Here is a 22,430-nt window from a genome sequence, read left to right as displayed (position 1 = left end):
CTGGAAAATAAGTTTGACAGTTTCTTAAAAAGCTAAACAATAACTTATCATACAACCCAGCAATTCCTATGAATCCACCCAAGAAATATAAAAACTTATGTCCACACAAAGGTCTTTATTCAAATGTTCATAGAAGCGCTATTCACAGCAGCCAAAAAGGGGAAACAATTCGAATGTCCACAGCTGGTAAACAGATAAACAAAAAGTATCTTTTCAATCACATGGAATACTATTTAGCAATAAAAAGGAATTCACCTGGGACGTGCCACAAGAAGAATAAACCTCAAAAACATGCTCAGCGAAAGAAAACAGATACAAAAAACTACCTACTTTATTATCTGTTTATATGAAATGTCAAAGAAAAGAAGAATTTATACAGACAAGCAGATCAGTGGTCGCCTGGGTCTAGGGTGGGACAGCCATACGAAACAGTTTAGGGTGATGGAAATGTTCTAAAACTGGGTTGTAGTAAGAGACGTGCAACTAGAAACTTACAAAAAATCATTAAATTGTAAAATTACAATGTGTGAATTTTATGGTAGGTAAATTACAGCTACTAGAGCTGTTAAAAAAGTAAGTCAGTAATAAGATCTTGTTAAAAACTGAAAATATAAAAGCAAAGCGGGCCCGCAGTACAGAGCATCAGCAATTGATTCAGAGCCTTTCAAAAAGTATCTTCTTGAAAATATCATTTGGTAATACCCACAGCTCACCAACAAAATAACCAGAAATATGTAAATGGGAAAAAAAAAACAGAGAAAACCTTCACTCCTCTAATAGTCATTCTAAATACTTACTGTCACCTATAAAAGTGACAGGGTAGGAACATTGATCAGTTACAATATTTAGCTTCTCAAATACCATGTTTTTTTCACAATATCAAAATGCTTACGCAACAGACAATGGATTATATACTCTGTTAGAATAGAGGATAAAAATATGGGAATCTTTTCCATCTGGTGTATTGTTTTATCTTGCCCTGACATTTGGGTTTTAATTTATGCTTTGCTAATATGTTTCTAAAATTTCTTTCCTTTTGCAGTTTGCAACACGATCTGCTGAGAAAGAACAAAGCAACACATGAATTGAGTAAATTATTGCTTTATTTAACTTGTGTATTACATAACATGCCAAAATATTAGAACTGGAGGGACTCCCCATATCCCTTGCTCCATAGTCTTTACTGAAGAGACTGCTTCTCTTCATTAGTGCACAAAACTACATTACATTGATTTACTTTCAGAAGAAATCAACAAGAGATTATTAATGAACTTTGATTTATCTCACTTTATACATGGCACAAACAAAAGGACATTTCACTTTTAAGGAAAATGAAAAACACGCATACACACCCTATTACAGTCATCAAAATCATTGATTTTGCTAGTAAGACAGAGTGCAAGAAAGGAAAAGAAATTTTAAAAGAATGGGCTATTTCACAGTCGTGTTAATACTCCAATACCAGTTTTCTGCCAAGGCAATGACTGTCCTAAGGAGAAGAAAGTCTGCCAAAGAATAGGACGCTGTTGGACTCATTGTGCTTGATGAAGAACAAGAAAGGGTGATTGCAGTGAAACTTTTCATAAACTGGCGCTGATGCGGCAGCAAAGCCTACGCCAGTGGCAGCTGCAGCCTCGACACCTTCCTCAGTTACCACCACAAAGGACCTGTGCAGGAACTTCTGAACATCCAGCCCTGAGCGTGAGGACATCGCGGAGTCGTCAGCTGTGTGCTCACTGAAGGCATCCTCCACCCCCATGGCCGCCCAGTCAGCCTCCAGATCGTAACTATCCTCCAATTCGAACCTGGGCAAATGCAAAGTCACGTTCCTTTCTTCCATATGCCCTGGGCTAGTCCACTCTACCAATTTCTCGGGAGTTAGTCTATCCATAATCTATTGAGAAAAAAAAAGAGAGGGAAGAAGAGCATGATTATCAATACAAATTTGAAACAGTGCAATATTGATTTTATAAGTAAGAAATTATTAATTTTAGTAACAAATAAAATTAGAAATTTTGTTTCACTAGACTCTTGTCTTTATATAGAGCAGGCACTTGTCATATTTCTCTGTTTAAATTATCTGTGTATATGTGAAAACTCAATAGTATTAAATAAACTTTTGAAGATAAGAAATAAGTCATTTCTTGTTCTATCAATCTAATACATATTATTTCACTTTTTACTATTCCCCTCTAGTCTTTATATGCAGGTTTAATACATAATTTATAAATATATTATACATTACATATTATATAATTGTCTGTTATAATTAATGATTTATATTATAATATGTGATATAGTATATAATATATATTTACATAGTTGTCATCACACTGAATGTCCATTTTACTTGTTATAATTTAAACTTTTTTTCACCAAGTTGATAAATTTTACCCAACATTCATCCATTCATTCATTTTACAATCATCCAGTATGTATTAAGAATTATGATAAATGTTGATAGACACTGTGGATACAAAAATTATTATTATTATTATTAATTTCAAACTAGGTATCCTAGTATATTCATGCAGAAATTACTGATTTCACTCAGAAAGGCAATTTAATTCTTCTGCATTATTTCCCTAGGGTAGTTTCCACAACTGGGGTTTTTGAGTTAGAGTATGAATATTCTTAAAGCTTTCATACATACTGCCATTTTGCTGTGACAAAATATTTTTCAACATATAATGCTACTAGAGATGTTTCACAGTAACAGAACTGTATCCAATATTATAATAATATAGCATCTATCATTTATTGAGTACTTTCCATGTCCTGGGCCTATTCTAAGATAGCCCCTAGAATGGGTCTAGGACGTGGAAACCATATATATATCTCTCCTAGAATGGGTCCAGTACATGGAAAGTACTCAATAAATGATATATGCCATATTATTACAATACTGGGTGCTGATCTCTCCATATATTTTTTTCTAGATATTTTCTAATCATGACAACAACTCTACACATTAAGAACTGTGGAGCCCATTTTATAGATGGGAAAATATTGAGCTTCAAGGAAGTTAAGCTTCAAAGGACAGAAAGCTATTAAATAGAGGAATAGGGATTTGAAACAAAGCCTTCCTGATTTCAAAAATAGAGGATACTAGCCATATCAATTTTTTTGTTGTTTTGTTTTATCTAGGTCACAATAGTTTATAACGTTGTCAAATTTCAGTTGTACATTATTATTTGTCAATCACCATATAAATGTGCCACTTTACTGCTTATGATCACCACCAATCCCCTTCCCCTCTGGTAACCACTGATCTATTCTCTTTGTCCATGTGTTTGTTTACCTTCCACATATGAGTGAAATCATACAGTGTTCGTCTTTCTCTGTCTGGCTTATTTCACTTAACACAATACCCTCCAGGCCCATCCATGTTGTTGCGAATAGGATGATTTTGTCTTTTTTTATGGCTGAGTAGTATTCCATTGTGTATATATACCACATCTTCTTTATCCATTCATCAGTCGACGTGCACTTGGGTTACTTCCACATCTTGGCTGTTGTGAATAATGCTGCAATGAACATAGGGGTGCATAAGTCACTTTGAATTGTTGATTTCAAGTTCTTTGGATAAATACCCAGTAGTGGGATCGCTGAGTCATATGGTACTTCTATTTTTAATATTTTGAGAAATCTCCATACTCTTTTCCATAGTGGCTGCACCAGTTTGCATTCCTACCAGCAACATATAAGGGTTCCCTTTTCTCCACATCCTCTCCAACATTTGTTGTTTTTTGTCTTATTGATTATAGCCATTCTAACAGGTGTAAGGTGATATATCAGCGTAGTTTTGATTTGCATTTCCCTGATGATTAGCGATGTTGAACATCTTTTCACATGCCTATTGGCCATCTGTATATCTTCTTTGGAAAAATGTCTGTTCATATCCTCTGCCCATTTTTGGATCAGGTTGTTTAGTTTTTTGTTGTTGAGTTGTGTGAGTTCTTTATATATTTTGGAGATTAACCCTTTGTTGGATATATGATTTGCAAATATTTTCTCCCACATGGTGGGTTTTCTTTTTGTTTTCTTCCTGATTTCCTTTCCCTTGCAGAAACTCTTTTGTCTGATGAAGTCCTCATTTGTTTATTTTTTCTTTTGTCTCCCTTTCCCAAATAGACATGGTATGTCAAGGTATGGTATGACAAGACTGATGTCAAAGAGTGTACTGCCTATATATTCTTCTAGGGGTTTTATTGTTTCACATCATACCTTCAAGTCTGTAATCCATTTTGAATTAAATTTCAGATCCTTTGTTCTATTTCTGTGAAGAATGCATTGGGATTCTGATGGGGATTGCATTGAATCTTGGATTGCTTTAGGTAGTATGGACATTTAACTATGTTTATTCTTCCAATCCATGTGCATGGAATATCTTTCCGTTTCTTTACGTCATCATTGATTTCCTTCAATAATGTCTTATAGTCTTCATTGTATAGGTCTTTCACCTTCTTGGTTAAATTTATTCCTAGATATTTTATTCTTTTTGTTGGGATTGTAAATGGGATTGTATTCTTGACTTCTCTTTCAGCTCTTCATTATTAGTGTATAGAAATGCAACTGATTTTTGTAAGTTGATTTTGTACCCTGCAACTTTGCTGTAGTTTTTGATTATTTCTCATAGTTCTCTGGGGGATTCTTGAGGGTTTTCTATATATAGAATCATGTCATCTGCAAACAGGGAGAGTTTCACTTCTTCCTTTCCAATTTGGATACCTTTTATTTCCTCATTGCTCTGGTCAAAACCTCCAATACTATGTTGAGTGGTAAGAGTGGGCTCTCTTGTCTTGTTCCTGTTCTCAGGGGGATTCCTTTCAGTTTTTCACCATTAAGTATGATGCTGGCTGTGGGTTTGTCATATATGGCCTGTATTATGTTGAGGTACTTTCCTTCTATACCCATTATATTGAGAGTTTTTATCACAAATCGTTGTTGGGTCTTGTCAAATGCTTTCTCTGCATCTATTGAGATGATCATGTGATTTTTATTCCTCATTTTGTTATGTGGTGTATCACATAGATTGATTTGCGGATTTTGAACCATCCCTGGTATAAGTCCCACTTGATCATGGCATATTATCCTTTTAAGGTGTTTAGTTTGCCAATATTTTGCTGAGGAGTCTTGCATCCATGTTCATTAGCAATATTGGCCTGTAATTTTCCTTCTTTTGTGTTGCCTTTGTCTGGTTTTTGTATTGTGGTGATGTTGGCTTCATAGAATGAGTTAGGAAGTGTTCCATCTTCTTCAATTTTTTGGAATATTTTGAGAAGGATAGGCATTAAATCTTCTTTGAATATTTGGTAGAATTCTCCAGAGAAGCCATCTGATTCTAGACTTTTGTTTTTTAGGAGGTTTTTGATCACTGTTTCAATCTTGTTACTTGTGATTGGTCTATTCAGATTCTCTATTTCTTCTTGATTCAGTTTTGCAAGGTTGTATGAGTCTAAGAATTTATCCATTTCTTCTAGATTGTTCAATTTGTTGGCATATAGTTTTTCATAGTATTCTCTTATAATCCTTTGTATTTCTGTGGGATCTGTTGTAATTTCTCCTCTTTCATTTCTAATTTTATTGATTTGAGCCTTCTCGCTTTTTTTCTTAGTGATTCTGGCTAAAGGTTTGTCAATTTTGTTTATCTTCTCAAAGAACCAGCTCTTAGTTTCATTGATCCTTTCTACTGCCTTTTTGGTTTCAATTTCATTTATTTCTGCTCTAATTTTTATTATTCCCCTCCTTATGCTGACTTTGGGCTTTGTTTGCTCTTCTTTTTGTAGTTCTGGTAGGTGTAGTTTAAGATTGCTTATTTGAGATTTTTCTTGTTTGTTGAGGTGGGCATGTATTGCTATGAATTTCCCTCTTAGGACTGCTTTTGCTGTATCCCATATGAGTTGGTATGGTGTATTTCCATTTTCACTTGTCTCCGGATATTTTTTGATTTCTCCTTTAATTTCTTTAATGATCCATTGGTTGTGCAGTAGCATGTTAATCTCCACATATTTGTCACTTTCCCAGCATTTTTCTTGTAGTTGGTTTCTAGTTTAATAGCATTTTGATTGGAAAAGATGCTTCATATGATTTCAATCTTCTTAAATTTATTGAGTCTTGCCTTGTTTCCCAACATATGGTCTGTCCTTGAGAATGTTGCATGTTTACTTGAGAATACTGTGTATTCTGTTGTTTTTGGATGGAGTGTTCTATATGTATCTCTTAAGTCTATCTGGTCTAGTTTTTTGTTTAAGTCCACTATTTCCTTGTTGACTTTCTGTCTGAATGATCTATCCATTGATGTAAGTGGGATGTTGAGGTCCCCTACTATTATTGTGATGTTGTTAATATCTTCTTTTAGGTTTGTTAATCATTTTATCATTATATACTGCCCCTCTTTGTCTCTCATTCCCTGTTTCATCCTGAAGTCTACTTTGTCCGATGTAAGTATGGCAACACCTGCTTTCTTTTGCTTGCCATTAGCTTGGAGTATCATCTTCCACCCCTACACTCTGAGCCTGTGTTTGTCTTTCCTGGAGCATATTGTTGAGTCTTGTTTTTTAATCCACCCAGCCACTTTGTGTCTTTTGATTGGAGAATTCAATCCATTTACATTTAGAGTGATTATTGGTATATGAGGGCTTAATGCTGCCATTTTATCACTTGTTTTCCAGTTGTTCTGTACTTCCCTTGTTTCTTATCTGGTGTATTTTGGACTGCCAATTCAGTTTGGTAGTTCTCTATGATGGTTTTTTCAGTTTTCTCTTTATTTATCATTTATGTCTCTGTTCTGACTATTTGTTTAGTCGTTACCATGAGTTTTGTATAAAAGTCTCATAAATGAGACTGTCCTTTTTCTAGTAGCCTCTTAATTCCTTACTCTAAGCAGGTACCATCCCCTACCTCTTCCCCTTCTAAGTTATTGTTGTCACAACTTATTCCATTTTGTGATGTGAGTTTGTGGTTAAAATGATGAGATTACAGTTATTTTTGATGTTTTCCTTCCCTTTATCTTTAATGTTTAGAATTAAGTGTTTGCTAACCTGTTCTGATAGAGAGCTACAATTTTCTGATTTTGTCTGCCTATTTATCTCCTTGCTCAAGGCTTTGTAAACCCTTTCTTTTCTTTTCTTTTTTTTTTTTTTTCAAGTGTGAGGGCCTTCTTGATCATTCCTTGTAACAGGGGTCTTGTGGCAACGAACTCCCTCAGATTTTGTTCATTTGGGAGAGTTTTTATTTCTCCACCATATCTGAAAGATATTTTCACTGGGTAGAGTATTCTTGGCTGAAAGTTTTTATCTCTCAGAATTTTAAGTATATAATTCCCCTCTCTCTTAGCCTGTAAATTTTCTGCTGAGAAATCTGCTGCAAGCCTGATAGGGATTCCCTTGTAAGTTATTTTCTTCTGCCTTGCTGCCCTTAATATTTTTTGTTCATTGTTGACTTTTGCAAGTTTTATACCTTGGTGAAGGTCTTTTTACAATTGATGTAATTAGGAATTCTATTAGCTTCTTTCACTTGTAATTCCAGCTCCTTCCCCTTTGGGAATTTCTCAGCTATTATGTGTCTTTGCACAGGTTTCTGTTCCTTTCTCCCTCTCTTCTCCCTCTGGAATACTTATAATCCTTATGTTGCATTTCCTAATTGAGTCGGATATTTCTCAGAGAATTTCTTCATTTCTTTTTAGTCTTAGTTCTCTCTCCTCCTCCATCTGAAGCATTTCTATATTTCTCTCCTCCAAACTGCTAATTCTGTCCTCCATAATATCAGCTCTGTTATTCAAGGACTCCAGATTTTTCTTTATCTCATTCATTGTGTTTTTTAACTCCAACATTTCTGATTGGTTTTTTTTTTTTATAGTTTCAACCTCTTTTGTGAAGAATTCCCTCTGTTCATTAATTTTATTCTTGAGTTCATTGAACTGTCTTTCTGAATCTTCTTGTAACTTATTGGGTTTTTTTATGACAGCTTTTTGAGTTTTCTGTCATTTAGATTGTAAATTTCTGTGCCTTCAGGATTGATATCTGGGTAATTTTCATTTTCCTTCTGGTCTGGAGTATTAATAAACCTCTTCATACTATTTGATGGGGTGGATTTGTACCTCCACATAGTGGTAGTTTCTGGACACAGATTCCACCTGCATCCAACCGGCAGGGGCTGGGGATGGGCAGGAGCTGTGTATTCTGAGCCCACCACAATCCCTGGCGTCTGTGCCTGTCCTTTGGAATCTATGTTGCCAGGGCCCGTCTGCAATTGCCTGCTCACCACTGCTGCTTTACAAATGTATGCTCATGTGCTCTGGTGAAGGTCCTTACTCTGGCCAACTGGCCAAGCTGGTGCACCAGGTGCAGGGACAGGCACTTGCTTTCCCATGATCGATCCCAGCAGCATTCTCACTCTGCCCTCACTATCTGCCCTCCTGGGGCTAGCTTGATGAAGACACCTCCACATTTGCTTAGCCTCCTCTGTGTGGAACTTTCCCATGGCTAGGAGGCAACTCAGAGAGCGAAGACATTCTGTGGAGAGCTGCCTCTCCTCTCCTCTCTTCTCGGTGCTGTGCATGATCCTGCACTGTAGGTTGCTGCCAGGGAGGAACAGAAGATCCCCTTACCTCCTTCCACTTCCTCCCAGGGGTCCAGCACCTCCACCTTCAGATATATGGCTGTGTGTGTCTCTCAGATGTCTATTGTATTGTGTGAATGTCTTCTGTTGGTTTATCAGTGTCCTTTCATTTGTATCTTAGGAGGGAGATACAAGGGGAGATACTCTCCCCTTAGGGGGGAGAGTCTGAGCGAAGAGCTCATTCTGCCATGATGCTGATGTCACTCTCTTGCCATGTCAATTTTTAACTGCGAAGTGGGTGGGACTAAATCAAGGGGTTTAAGATTAAGCGTCCTATGGACTTTGGGTGATTATTATGTGTTGATGTAGGTTTATCCTTGGTTAAAAAAAAAAAAAAAGTACCACTCTGGTAAGTGATGTTGATTAGGGGGGAGGCTATGCATGTGTGAGGGGCAGGAGGTATATGAGAAATCTCTGTACCTTCCTCTCAATTTTGCTGTAAACCTGAAATTGCTCTAAAAAAGTAAAGTCTTTAAAAAAATTAAAGATCTAAGAAAGAAATTCAGAAGGTCCAATAAGCCTACTGAATAGTATGCAGTATTTGCTGTATATGTGCACATGTAATTTTTTTATGGGGAAGAGTGTCCATAGAGATCAACCATTTCTAAGAATGGTAGGTGATCTTTAGAACTCCCGTGTGACGTTAAATGTCCATTTTAGCTCAGCCCCAAATGTATTAGTATTGGTTGTTCTCAATAAAACTGATAAAATTTAATGTTCTTTAGACATCCATCTGTAACTGTTGCACAGAGTGAGAAATATTTTCTACTTGGGTCTGCCAGACACCAGCTCCAAATCAGAAGCCCTGTTTCCAGGCTCACCCAGAACAAGCTTTGGATGCAAAGTCTCAGGAAATGAAAGCAAGATTGTGACGATGTAAGGTTTTACCTTCTCCAGACCATCTACATCATTGGGCAGCAACACAAACATGCTTAGATCATTGTTTTTATATGGTATCCCCAGAATTTTGGCCTGCAAGTCCTCCAGGAAAGTGAATTTGAAGGAATGGCGCTGTGTCATCATCAGCACAGATTTACTTGTAGTCTGCAACAAAGTCACAGGGCACACGATGTCAAAAGAGACATAGGACAACCACATTAGTGCACCAAAATAATTAGCTCCATCTAAAATCATGCTCAAGATCAGAGCCTCAGAATCAGCATTTGCTATTCTCCATGTACATTTGCTCAAATATGACTTTAGATTTTACATTCCATGTGTAAGCACATCACATAAATAAAGGATCATACCTTATTCAGCCAAAATTCCTCCTCCTTGGTATTTTCTTTTTTAAACTCCCTGTCCCATTGCCCTTTAAAATAAACTATGTTCAGCACCACCAGCTTAGTGGAGCTGCTTAGAGAGCCATCTGGAAACAGGTCCTTGATTTTTTCTGCAAACAAACAACAACAAAAATTGGCCCATCTTCAAAATTATAATTAATATGCACGGCAGATACAATGCAGATGGACTTGACTGATCATTGCAAACTCAGCTAGGTCGGCACCTGAACGCCTTGCCAGCAAAATGTTCACTGGCAGAACCGGTAAGGACATTTTCACCTTGCCCACGGCCTGTTTATCCCATGGGATAAATTGAGGTGTGATGGTTAAGAGTTCAGGCTCTGGGATCAGATTGCCTCTGTTAGCATCCAGTTTTGCCATTTATCAGCTGAGGAATCTTGGGCAAGTTATTTAAGCTCTCTGTGCCTCAGTTTCCACATCTGTAAAACAGGAATAAAACCTGCCTCAAAGGGTTGTTGAAAGGAGTAAATGATTTAATACATGTAAAGCACTTAGAACACCACCTGACTCATAATAAGCACTCGTAAGTGTCAGCTATATTATTTTTACCCATTCAACATAGTTACCACATGAGATGTAGAGAATACTTATTTTATTAGAAAATGAGCTGATGTTTTTGTCTCGGGGTTTAGCCCATCCCACACTAAATTCTGAAGAATACTGCCTTTGACCAACCCTTTGATAGACACGTTTTTTTTCCTTTGCACTGAGTGTAAAGAAAAAAAATGCATTCTGAAATAATAGATGCCTCCCTGATAACTGGAATGAAAAATGTAATTTGAAACTCTAATACTAAAGTATCAGCTATCACTCCCCACTGTGTATTCCGTATTAACATTCCTTTCTAGTATTTCTTTTGTGTTTGGCTCATACCAGGGGATGAGGAGGGGAGGACGAAGGGAGAGCTTTGTCAAGTCCTGTGCTGTGGAGGGAGCTGAAAGTTGTTATCATCCCCGCCTGATGCTCAAGTGGAGATGAGGCCCAGGCAGCCCCAGCTATAGGTAGCAAAGGCAGGGTTTGATGGGAGAGCTGAATGTTTCTCACTTGACAAAGAGAAAGGAAACCCTCTATGACATTTTCACTTAGGGACTCAGACTCAGAAAGAAAGGCTCTGATATAAAGGAAAGAATGTGAACCCAAGACAGACATGAGCCTAATTTCAGATCCCCAAAGATATTGCAATCCACAGCCACGTGCAAATAATTCTCCACTAAATGTTTCCATGAAGTTGGCTTCCTGTGGTCCCCTCCCTGGTTCCTTTTGGCTCTTTCCACATTTGCTGAGAACATTCCACTATCTTCAGTGCCCTCTCCCACACCCCGCATGCCCAGCCCTGCCTTTCCAACCCTGCAAAATCCATCTTGAGTCCCCTCTCAAGGCTTGTCCACCCTGACATCCCATGCAGTGTCAAGCACAGGGCTTCACTCACAGTGGATACTCAAAAAGTGTTTATATGATGAATGACCATACCCTACCATTCGTTTGGCTTTCAACCCAGGAATTAATCTTCTTCCGACTTTCATCAGCTGCATTTACAAAATCAACAGGTTCCAGAGAAGCATGGTAATATTTCTCAACATAATCTAAGTATTTCTTTAGGAGAAACAGGAAAGGAATAGAAAGAGGTTGAAAATTCAGTTTATTCACTGCAACATCGCTACATAAATTTATCTGTCCATCAAGATGATTCATATTGTAAGCAGGGATTTTTTAGGACCTGAGAAAATCACTTTGAGTACTTCCATGCACTCTTTTAGGAAGGTGCACTGGGTTAAAGCAAAAATCAGATTTAGACTGCCAGGATTTTTAAACAGCTCCCAAAGGGCCTGGACATCTGGAGAACAGGCAGAGGTCACACCCAGTGATGTGGGCCAAGCCAGGCAGTCAACTTGTGGGTTCTTAGCGTGCCTCCAGAACCCACAGTCCTAACAGGGCCATTTGGCCATTCATGAATACCACTCACAGATGTGGTAGACACAGCAAAACTTACCTGAAGGAAGAGGTAGGTCTTTTCTCCAAATAGCCTGTTGGCTATTTTCAGTTCATAATCATTAGTGGGTTTGCTTATCTCAGTCAAAAACTTTTGGAATTGGTGATGTAGCTCATCTCTCTTCTCAATCTGCAAAATCAAAACAAAAACTCAATGAGTTATGTTGGCAAAAGCGAGCCTAGATTCTCCCCAAAAAGGACGTGGCTGCTGGGTCTTGCCCTCAGTTTGATAGTCTGGAGAGTGGCCCGTGAGTTTGGTGTGGCCCTAGATGTCAGGTGACTTTTACACAAATCATATGATAACATAAGTCACAATCCATCTCAGCTCCACAAAGAAGCCTGTTCTGCTGGCCCAACACCACAGATCTTGCTTTTCTGGTTCAGGCTGCATTTTTTAATCTCAGACGTAATTGCCCACTAAATGTTTTATATGCATGTTTTTAGCTAACTGCAAGACTCTAAGCACTTGAGGAAAGCAGATGATTCTTACCCACTCTAAAGTTTGGCAATTTCTGTTCCCGGCAGTGGATAACAAAAGTAATTCCTGATGGTATAAGTAGCCATTTGTGAGAGCTACATGTTGGGCTGAAGTGAGATTTATCCCTGTCTCTGGGGGAAAAAAACAAAGTTTTCTGGATATTTTTTGTAGTATCCATCAGTTTTCTGATTGAGAGCTGAGGAGTGCTCCATGGCAGAGCCAGCTGACCCAGCGCCCTTCCCGGAAACAGAGAGGAACACTGTCCCGCTGCCTTTTGAGCAATATCTGGCTGCTGACATTCACACTGGTTGCAAGGGAGAGGCATTTTAATTTTGAACTGAAAAACTTATTCCTGATTGCACTGAGAACAGAAAGGCCTTCTTCCTCCAGCATGTGAAGCCCATGAGATTTTGTTTTATCTCTTTATTTCACTACTGGTTACCCAATGCCTAGGGTAGTACCTGGCACATAAAAAACACTCAATTCATTTTTGTGAATAATTAAAGACGTTTGAAGACATTCAAATTGGAAATGTAAAAATGTGCTGCTCTAACAAAATATTTGAGGTTGAATTTAACTTTTGGCTCCCTCCTTGCTATCGTGAGTCTTTAAATGTTGAGTGATCATTTTACGGCTGCTCATGTTAACTGACATGTGATGTGAGCAGATCAAGGGATTGAAGCCTTTGGGGAATAATGGATTGATATAAAGAGAAGGATGCAGTGAGACTATTTCTCCAGTGGGCCAGTTGTGACTGAGTTGACCTGAAAATAGGGAAAGGGAGGAAAGGCCTACTGGCAAACCGGTTTGGGGTTTGAATTTATACTACCTCTGTGGCCCGGGAAACCTCATACTAAGAAATTAATTTAAAGTGACCCTGCGTTGATAACATCCCAAGATCTTATTCCAGAAAAAAAAATTACCCATGCTAGAAAGGTAACTACATCCCATGTTTCACTGGACACCCATAGATTATCAGCCAAATGTTAGTTGATATTCCAAAATTACAAGTCATGAGAAAATAAGTCCTACCTCAAGAATCAGAAGAAAAAGTAGCATATTAGACCCTTAAGGACTTTAAATGTTGGTATTATCAGACATCACCTTTTAAAAGCAGTATATTGGGGCATGTTAACCAGAAAAGATATTGAAAATATGGTTAGGGAAAAAAAGATCGGCAACAATTTTCAGGTTGGTTTTATAATCAACTAGAATTTCTAGATATGAATATTCAATGAATACTGAAATTAAAAGCAAAATAGATGGGTTAAATAGCCAATTAGGCACAACTAAATTAGTGAACTAGATAGAGCTGGATAATTTTCTCAGAATGCAGCACAAAGGCAAAAAGTGATAAAAAATAAGTGTGACAACTGAAGCAATATAGAAGATACAGTAAGAATTCTAGCATCCTTCCAAAAGGCAAGAAAAAGAGAATGGGGAAAATGCATTACTCAAAAAATTAAGAGAATTTTCCAGAATTGATGAAAAGTATGAATTTTCATATTCATAAAGCACAGTAAATAAGTCTTGGTAAACAAAAGAAATCCACACCTAGACACATTTCAGTAAAATTCAGGAACAACAAATACAAACAGCAAAACTTAAGTGTAGCCAGAGATAGATCACCTACCAAGGAATGCCAATTAAACAAACTTAACAGCATCATTAGAAATGCAGAGTGGAATGGTATCTTCAAAGAGTTGTGAGAAAATATCACCCTAGAATTCAATATATAGTTAAATATTCATTCAAGAACAAACAAAGCCAAATACAACCTGACAGCATCTGCCATGTGTAAATCTTTACTAAAGAAACTTCCAAGGAGTGACGTCAGCAAGATGGCAGAATAAGAAGCCCCAGACCCTGCTTCCCTGACTGGAGAAGCTGACTTAACAACAACACAAGAACCAAATGCCTTTATAAGAAATCCAGAAAGCAGTTAAGAGTTTCCTGTACTACAGTGAGCATGAACCAACTGAATCGAAGCCCAGTAGGAAAATTCATGGCACCCACTCACCAGAGCCCCTTCCCCCAACACAGCATGGTGCGATTGGGAGAAAACTCCCAACTCTCAACTTCTCCTGGGGGAGAGAAACAGAAGAGTGGAAGGTATACCCAACATTCTGACTTTTCCAGAGGCTGCTTGAGAGACTGGTTTCTGTCTTGTCTGAACCTAAGTGCTGACAGGAACAGGGCACTAGGTTGGCCACTGAGAACAAAGGCAATCAACATGCACTAGGGTCTGCAGTACCACAGGCAGATACCAAGGTGAGCTCCTAAGTAAAATACAGCAAACTTTTTCAATTAGGAGATTACATGCACAAGCCGGGAGAGGATGCATCCCCAGAAAAGGCTTAAGAGGTCTCCAGAATCTCTAGCCAGGCTGATTGGAAAAAGTTCTCTCTGTATTAAACCAAACCACCAAGACTGGGAAAGGTGGCTTATTTTCCAAATGCTAGAGCCCCAACAGAAGATAATAAGGCATAGAAAGAAACAGGGAAACATAGCCCAATCAAAGAAACAAATTTAATCAATGACCTAACTTTACATCTCAAGGGACTATAAAAAGAACAAATTAAACCAAAATTTAGCAGAAGGAAGGAAATAATAAGGATTAGAACAGAAATAGAGAGTAGAAAAGCAACCGAAAAAAATCAACAAAAGCAAGAGTTGGGTTTTTTTCCCAGAAGATCAACAAAACTGACAAAGCCTTAACTAAACCAACTAACAAAAAAATATAGAAGACTCCAATAACTAAAATTAGAAATGAAAGAGGGGACATTACAACTAATGCCATGAAAATAAAAAGGATTATGAGAGATTACTATGAACAATTATATTCCCCCAAAAAATGGATAACCTAGAAGAAATTGATAAATTTCTGGAAACCTACAACCTACCAAGACTGAATGATGAAGAAATAAAAAATCTAAACAGACATAACTAGTAAGAAGATTGAATCAGTAATCAAACACCTCCAACAACAAAAAATCTCAGAACCAGATAGCTTAATTGGAGAATTCTACCACACATTTAAAGAATAATTAATACCAATTCTCCTCAAAGTCTTCCAATGTCTTGAAGAGGAGGGAACATATTCAAACTCATTCTATGTGGCCAGCGTTAGGCTGATACCAAAACCAGAAAAAGATATAAGAAAAGAAAACTATGGACCAATATCCCTGATGAATATTGATTCAAAAATCCGGAACAAAATACTAACAAACCAAATTGAAGGGTGCATTAAAAGGATCATACACCATAACCAAATAGGATTTATACCCGGAACGCACAGGTGGTTCAACATATGAAACTCAGTGTAATACACCACATTAACAGAATGAAAGACAAGATCCACATGATCACCTTAATTCATGTAGAAAATCATTTGACAAAATTCAATACCCTTTCATGAAAAAATCCTCAACAAACTAGGAATAGAAGGAATCAACATTATAAAATCAGCATAATAAAAGCCATATATGAAGAGCCCACAACTAATCACATTCAATGGTGAAAGACTGAAAACTTTTCCTCTAAGATCAGGTAAAGATGTCTACTCTCACCACTACTATTCAACATAGTCCTGGAAGTCCTAGCCAGAAGAAGAAAATTAGAGAAGAAAACAAAATAAGAGGAATGCAAACCAGAAAGAAAGAAGTACAATCATGTCTGTTCACAGATGACTTAGTCTTATATGTAGAAATCCTAGCTTCCACACAAAAAATGTTAAAACTAATAAATTAATTCAACAACATTGCAGAATATAAAATCTACATACAAAAATCAGTTGCATCTCTATACGCTAACAATGACCAATCCAAAAAGTAATTAAGAAAATAATCCCATTTACTATAGTATCAAAAGGGATAAAATACTTATATATAAACTTAACCAAGAAGATGAAATACTTTTACACTGAAAACTACAAAAAATTGCCAAAAATATCAAAGAAGATACAAATAAATGGAAAGAATCTATCCTCATGGATTGGAAGACATAATATTGTTAAAATATTCATACTACTCAAAGTGATGTATAGATTCAACGCAATCCCTATCAAAAGCTCAATGGTATTTTTTTGCGGTAATAGAAAAAATATCATAAAACACATATGGAATCTCAGGGGACCAAATAGCCAAAACAATCTGGAAAAAGAAGAGTGAAATTGGAGACCTCACACTTCCTGATTTCAAAATATACTACAAAGCAATGGTAATCAAGATGTTGTGGTACTGGCATAAAGACAGATAAATGGACCAATGGAACAGAATAGAGAGACCAGAAATAAACCTTTGCTTATATGGCCAAATGATTTTCAACAAGGGTGCCAAGACTACACAGTGAGGAAAGATAGTCTCTTCAGCAAAAGATGTTGGGACAACTAAATATCCACAAGCAAAAGAATGAAGTTGGACCCTTACCTCACACCATATATAAAAACTAACTCAAAATGGGTTAAAGACCTAAACACAAGACCTAAAACTATAAAACTCCTAGAAGAAAATATAAGGGAAAAGCTTATGGATATCAAATGGTAATGATTTCTAGAGTGTGACTTCAGAAGCACAGGCAACAAAAGCAAAAATAGGCAAGTGGAACTACATCAAACTAAACAAACTTCTGCTCATTAGAGGGAACAATCAACAGAGTGAAAAGGCAACCTGTGAAATGGGATAAAATATTTGCAAACCATGTATCCGATAAGGAGTTAATATCCAGAATACATAAAGAAATTCTACAACTCAACAACAACAACAAAATAATCCAAAGAAAAATGGTTAAAGGACTTGAACAGACAATTCTCCAAAAAAGATATACAAATGGCCAACAGCATATGAAAAGATGCTCAAAATCACTAATCGTAAGAAGAATGCAAATACCAAAACCACAATGAGATATCACCTCACACCCATTAGGACGGCCACTGTCAAAATAACAGGAAATAACAAGTGTTGGTGAGGATGCAGAGAAATTTGAACCCTTGTGCATTGTTGGTGGGAATGTAAAATGGTGCAGCTATTATGGAAAACAGTATAGAACTTTCTCAAAAATTTAAAAATAAAATTACCATATGTTCCAGCAATCACACTTCTGGGTACATAACTGAAAGAATTCAAAGCAAGATCTCAAAGGGATATTTGCATATCCATGTTCATTCCAGTATTATTCACAACAGCCAAGAGGTAGAAGCAACCCAAATGTTCATCAACAGATGAAGGGATAAAGAAAATGTGGTACGTACATACAATGGAATATTATGCAGCCTTTAAAGAGAAGGAAATCTTGTTACATGCCTCAACATGGACAAATCTCAAGGACATTATGGTAAACAAAATAAGCCAGTCACAGAAGAACAGATAGCGTATGATTCCACTTACACGAAATATCGAAAGCAATCAACATCATAGAAAAAGAAATTAGAAATCAATTAATCACCAATCACCACACTGGCAGTTTTAAATCCAAATTCTGTCCAGAATATCAGGTGTGCTTCTGAATTTATACAAACTCTTCCAGAGAATAATAAAAAAGGAAACATTCCCCAACTCATCCTAGGAGTTTAAGGATACTTTGATACCAAAACTAGACAAGAATAGGACAAGAAAAAATATTACAGATTGATCTGGTTTATAACACAGATTTTTTAAAACCCCTGACAAAATATTACCAAATCCAATTCAACAATGTGTAATTTTTTTTAAATCATGACCAAGTTGATTATCCCACAAATACAAAAATGGCTTAACATTAGAAATTCTGTTAATGTAATTCACTTCATTAACAGAGAAAAAAAACATATGATCACCAATAGATACAGAAAAAATACACATATATATGTATGTATGTATGAATACGGATGACTGGGGATTGCAAGGTGGGTAGGATTTCAGGTCCCACTTTCTCTGCACAACTGTATGAAATGGGCCTGTACACACTACTGAGAGGAATAGATATTGGTATAATCCCTTTGGCAAACAATTTGGTAATAGTCAATAAAGTTGAACATGCATACACCCTACCTCCCAGGTGTATACTATAGATCAGCATTGTCCCATTGAAATATAATGTGAGCCACAATTGTGAGCTCCACGTATAATCTTAAATTTTCTAGTAACTACATGATTAAAAGTAAAAAGAAATAGATGATATCAAGTTTAATATTACATTTTATCAAACTAAATATATCTAGAACATCATCATTTCAATATATAACTATAATAATTATATATCAAAATATAAGTATTATATATTATTTCAACAAAATTTACATATAAAAATTAATGAGATATTTTACATTTGTGACACAATAAAAATATACATTTGGTCTCTGTCCCCAGTTCCTGATACAGAGCTCCTAAAACTTTCATAATTTCCTGAGTGACAGGGGTACTAGGAACATCTTTTGTTTTAATATTTGATTTTTGACCCCAGTTCCTGACACCAAGCTCCTAAATCCCTTGGAATTTCCTGGGTCATAGGAGGACCTTTTGTTCTAATGAAGCAACTCTTGGTGTGCTCCTGAATAGCTTTGAGATAGGAGCTGGTCACCAGAAAGACCAAACCATTACTAGAAGCTTGGAACTTTCAGCCCCATCCCTATCCTCCAAGGAAGGGAGAGGGGCTGGAGATTGAGTTAATAATCAATCATGCCTACGTGATGAAACTTCCATAAAAATCCCTAAACTACAAGGTTTGGAGAGCCTCCAGGTTGGTGAACACATCCATGTGCTGTGAGGGTGGTGCACACCAAACTCCACGGGGACAGAAGCTCTTGCACTCAGGACATTTTCAGACCTCACCCCGTGCACCCCTTCTTCTGGCTGTTCATTTTCATCCTTTATAATAAACCAGTAAACAAAAGTCAAATGTTTCCTTGAGTTCTGTAAGGCATTATAGCAAATTCTTGAACTTGAGGAGGGAGGTCACAGGAACCTCCAATTTGCAGCCAAATCAGACAGAAGTGTGGGTAATCTGGGACGCCACCACTTGTGACTGGCGTCTGAAGTGGGGAAAGTCTTGTGTGACTCAGCTCTTCACCTGTGGGGTCTGTGCTAACTCAGGTAGTTAGTGTCATAATTGTTTAATGTGAGGAAAAAACCCACACATTTGGTGTCAGAGAGTTGTGAGTAGAAACATGGTTTTCCTTTAACATTCTTTTCTCATACTAAGTTCTTGAATTCAGTGTATGCTTTACACTTACGGCACATCTCAATTTTTTTTTTTTAAGTACACGGATTTGTTTTTGTTTTTGTTTTGAGGAAGATTGGTCCTGAGCTAACATCTGTTGCCAATGTTCCTCTTTTTTCTTTTTTTCTCCCCAAAGCCCCAGTACATAGTTATATACCCTAGTTGTAGGTCCTTCTAGTTCTTCTGTGTGGGGACGCCGCCTCGGCATGGCTTGATGAGCGGTGAATAAGTCCACACCCGGGATCTGAACCAGCGAACCCCGGGCCGCCAAAGCCAAACACGGGAATTTAACCACTACACCACCAGACAAGCCCCGCGGCACATCTCAATTTGAACAAGATACATTTCAAGCGCCCTATAGCCACTTGAATGGCTACTGTATTTGATAGCTCAGCACTAGAGATACTCTTATCCAGGTAAACTACAAGGCTTGTATAAGAAGGTCATTTCAGGAAGGAAGGAAGGGAGGGAGCGAGGGAAAAAAGAAAGAATTCTAATCTTCTTCGTACCTCTGTGACTCGCAGAAAAATATTGGGGAATGCACAGAGCTGATACACAGAGTTATACAGATTGTACCCAGCACAAAGCTGAAATTCAACCCTCACCTCAATCAGCAAGCATTTCACCCAAGATTGGGGCATCTGTCTGAGGGGGTGTGCCTTTTTCTAATTTGCACAAAGATTCTATATGGGCTTCCATGCTTGGAAGGAAAAGTGCTCTGAAAACAACTGTGCTCCTTGATTGAGTGGACAGATGAGCAGCTATCTGACCCAACTCTGTTGTAAAAACTCTAGAAGGAAGCCTGGCTCTCCATATATGCACCTGAGCCACCCAGACAACCTGGCCTTGTGGGATTGTGAAACAAACAGCTCATATTGCTGGGTGATTTGAGCCAGGACTTAATGAGGGCCTGGGACTGGGCTATGACTACTATCAGGGCAGATGTGCCCTTCCTGAGAGCTCTAACAGTCTTTGGATGCCAGCCCTACCTATGGACTTGATCCCGTTTCCATGTTTGCACAGACCATCCTTTGGGTGAGGAATACTATAACCCTAGAGCTGGAAGAGACCCCAGGAAGTCAGTGGTCCTGTGCTAATATTTTTTTAAAGTACAACATCCACGGGGGGGGGCTTAAAATAAAAATGAAATGTAGTAATAATACCACCTACAACTACCACATCCACTACTGATTGAGTTACCAGTGTGTTCTAGACACTCTACTGGACACTTTACAAAGGCTCAAAGAAGGTGAGTAACTTGCCCAAAGTAGCATAGCCATTCAATGACTGAGCCAGGATTTGAAGCCAAATCTGTCTAATTTCAAAACCCATCTACTCTCTATAGGGACTTGTCAGTCTATTAGCCTTTACCAGCATATATCATAGTGGTTAGTGTGCATTAAAGTTAAGGTCTCTCCTTAACATTAAGGATTTATTATTATTGTATAATCCTACCAACATTATTTGGATGCAGTGATTGCTTGAAAATAAGTATGAAGTACTACCTCTTCTACACATTTCCCCAGTGAGCCCACTTCTACAAAGCAACCATACCAAAGATTCTAAGACATGTCTCCCACCTCTTTTTTTCAGCTATGATTCTTGAGCTTTCTGTGTCTTTTTCAGAGCAAAGCACCTGGAAGGGACAGAAAATACTATGGCAGTGATCAGAGCAGAGAAAACCTCACACTCTATCAGTCAGAGGAAAGTAGATAATGGTTAAAGAAACCTCAATGGAGTATAGGTAACCATTCTTTCCCTGCAAACTCATGAAAATGTCTGGGTTGCCCACTGATTTCTTCAGAGGAGCCTACATTGGTTTACCCATTCATGTACTCATCTTTGATGTGTCATTTATACCCTACTGGCGATTATGCAACTTCTCCCAGTAGGTATTGTTTTCCATGCTCCATCTTTAATGAGGAGGTTGATGGCTTTGGAGAAGGCCATTTCACCCAGACCCTGCTCATAGCAATTTCAAGCACTAGGGAGCAGATGGCAAGGCAGTATTTGGAAAGGGAAGAGGACTTCCCTGACAGACCTGAAATTGCTTCGTGTCTTCATATGCTTTCTCCGTTTCCTGGCCCACAGGTCAAGAGGAGCATATTTTCAAGGCAAGGCTACACGGCTGCCCCCAGAGACGAGTTTGTGCCTGGAAAGCAATGGAAGCCCACCCTACCTTCTGTAGCTGGGCCACGGTGGCTCCTCGGGCCCCTAGGGGGAGCATGCCGATGGCAGTTGAGATGCCCGCAGGGGAAAAGAAGATGTTGCCATCCTTTGATTTATTCAACTCTTTGAAAAGATCAAAGCCAAACTGGATGGTTGCTGCACCAAGCAAATCCATGATGATTCTAGAGAGCCCTAGACCAGCAACAACAATCAAAACCGAATAAGCATTTGTCGCGTACTTGAACTGCTTTATTCACAGGAACCCTTCCTGCTTCTCCTCCTCTTCCTGCAGCGATCCAGAAACTAGGGATTTTTCACCCTGTTCGTGAAAGGTCACTGCTGCCTCCTTCTCACCCCTTCTCTTGACCCTCTTTTGACAGAAACAGCAACCAGTCTGGCATCATCCAGTGGTTCTCAGTTCTCATTTCCCTGGTGAACAGGGTTAATGCCTCAAATGGTTTTCTTCTCTCTTGCTCACTGTCAGAACCTGCCTGCATCTGCCTGCCCGCCGCCTCCTCCCTGCTATAAGCTCCCCCAGCCAGGCCCAGCCCTTGCCCTGCGATATCCGGCTTGTCCAGCTGCTGGGAGAATGACCAGCCAAGAGGCAGGCTAGGAATGCCTATTGGCCTCAGATCCAAGCAGTGTTCTCCCATCCAGCCCTCACAATAGCGAAG

General features: G+C 38.2%; 1 protein-coding gene across 4 annotated transcripts; it reads right to left on the bottom strand.

The window, feature by feature from the left end:
- Positions 1-1,489: 1,489 nt before the first annotated feature.
- SERPINB13 (serpin family B member 13) lies at positions 1,490-21,931 on the bottom strand. Of its 4 annotated transcripts, none has more exons than XM_058556589.1 (8): positions 21,762-21,931; positions 21,351-21,366; positions 12,117-12,149; positions 11,917-12,045; positions 11,402-11,519; positions 9,873-10,015; positions 9,511-9,666; positions 1,490-1,894 (listed from the first exon to the last, which is right to left on the bottom strand). In XM_058556589.1, the coding sequence occupies exons 1-8, from the start codon at positions 21,929-21,931 to the stop codon at positions 1,490-1,492; spliced, it is 1,170 nt and encodes a 389-aa protein (XP_058412572.1). The 4 variants fall into 4 exon arrangements, with proteins under 4 accessions (XP_058412572.1, XP_058412571.1, XP_058412570.1 ...); XM_058556588.1 differs by lacking the exons at positions 12,117-12,149; positions 21,351-21,366 and adding exons at positions 18,147-18,156; positions 21,168-21,223 and having other exon boundaries at positions 11,917-12,036; positions 21,767-21,931; XM_058556587.1 differs by lacking the exons at positions 12,117-12,149; positions 21,351-21,366 and adding exons at positions 17,843-17,846; positions 21,168-21,223 and having other exon boundaries at positions 21,767-21,931.
- Positions 21,932-22,430: the final 499 nt, after the last annotated feature.

The sequence above is a fragment of the Diceros bicornis genome, chromosome 16 (genome assembly GCF_020826845.1).
Source record: "Diceros bicornis minor isolate mBicDic1 chromosome 16, mDicBic1.mat.cur, whole genome shotgun sequence".
Classification (NCBI taxonomy): Eukaryota; Metazoa; Chordata; class Mammalia; order Perissodactyla; family Rhinocerotidae; genus Diceros; species Diceros bicornis.
Note: the sequence above shows the minus strand (reverse complement) of the source record. Positions and strands in the feature narration are given on the sequence as shown.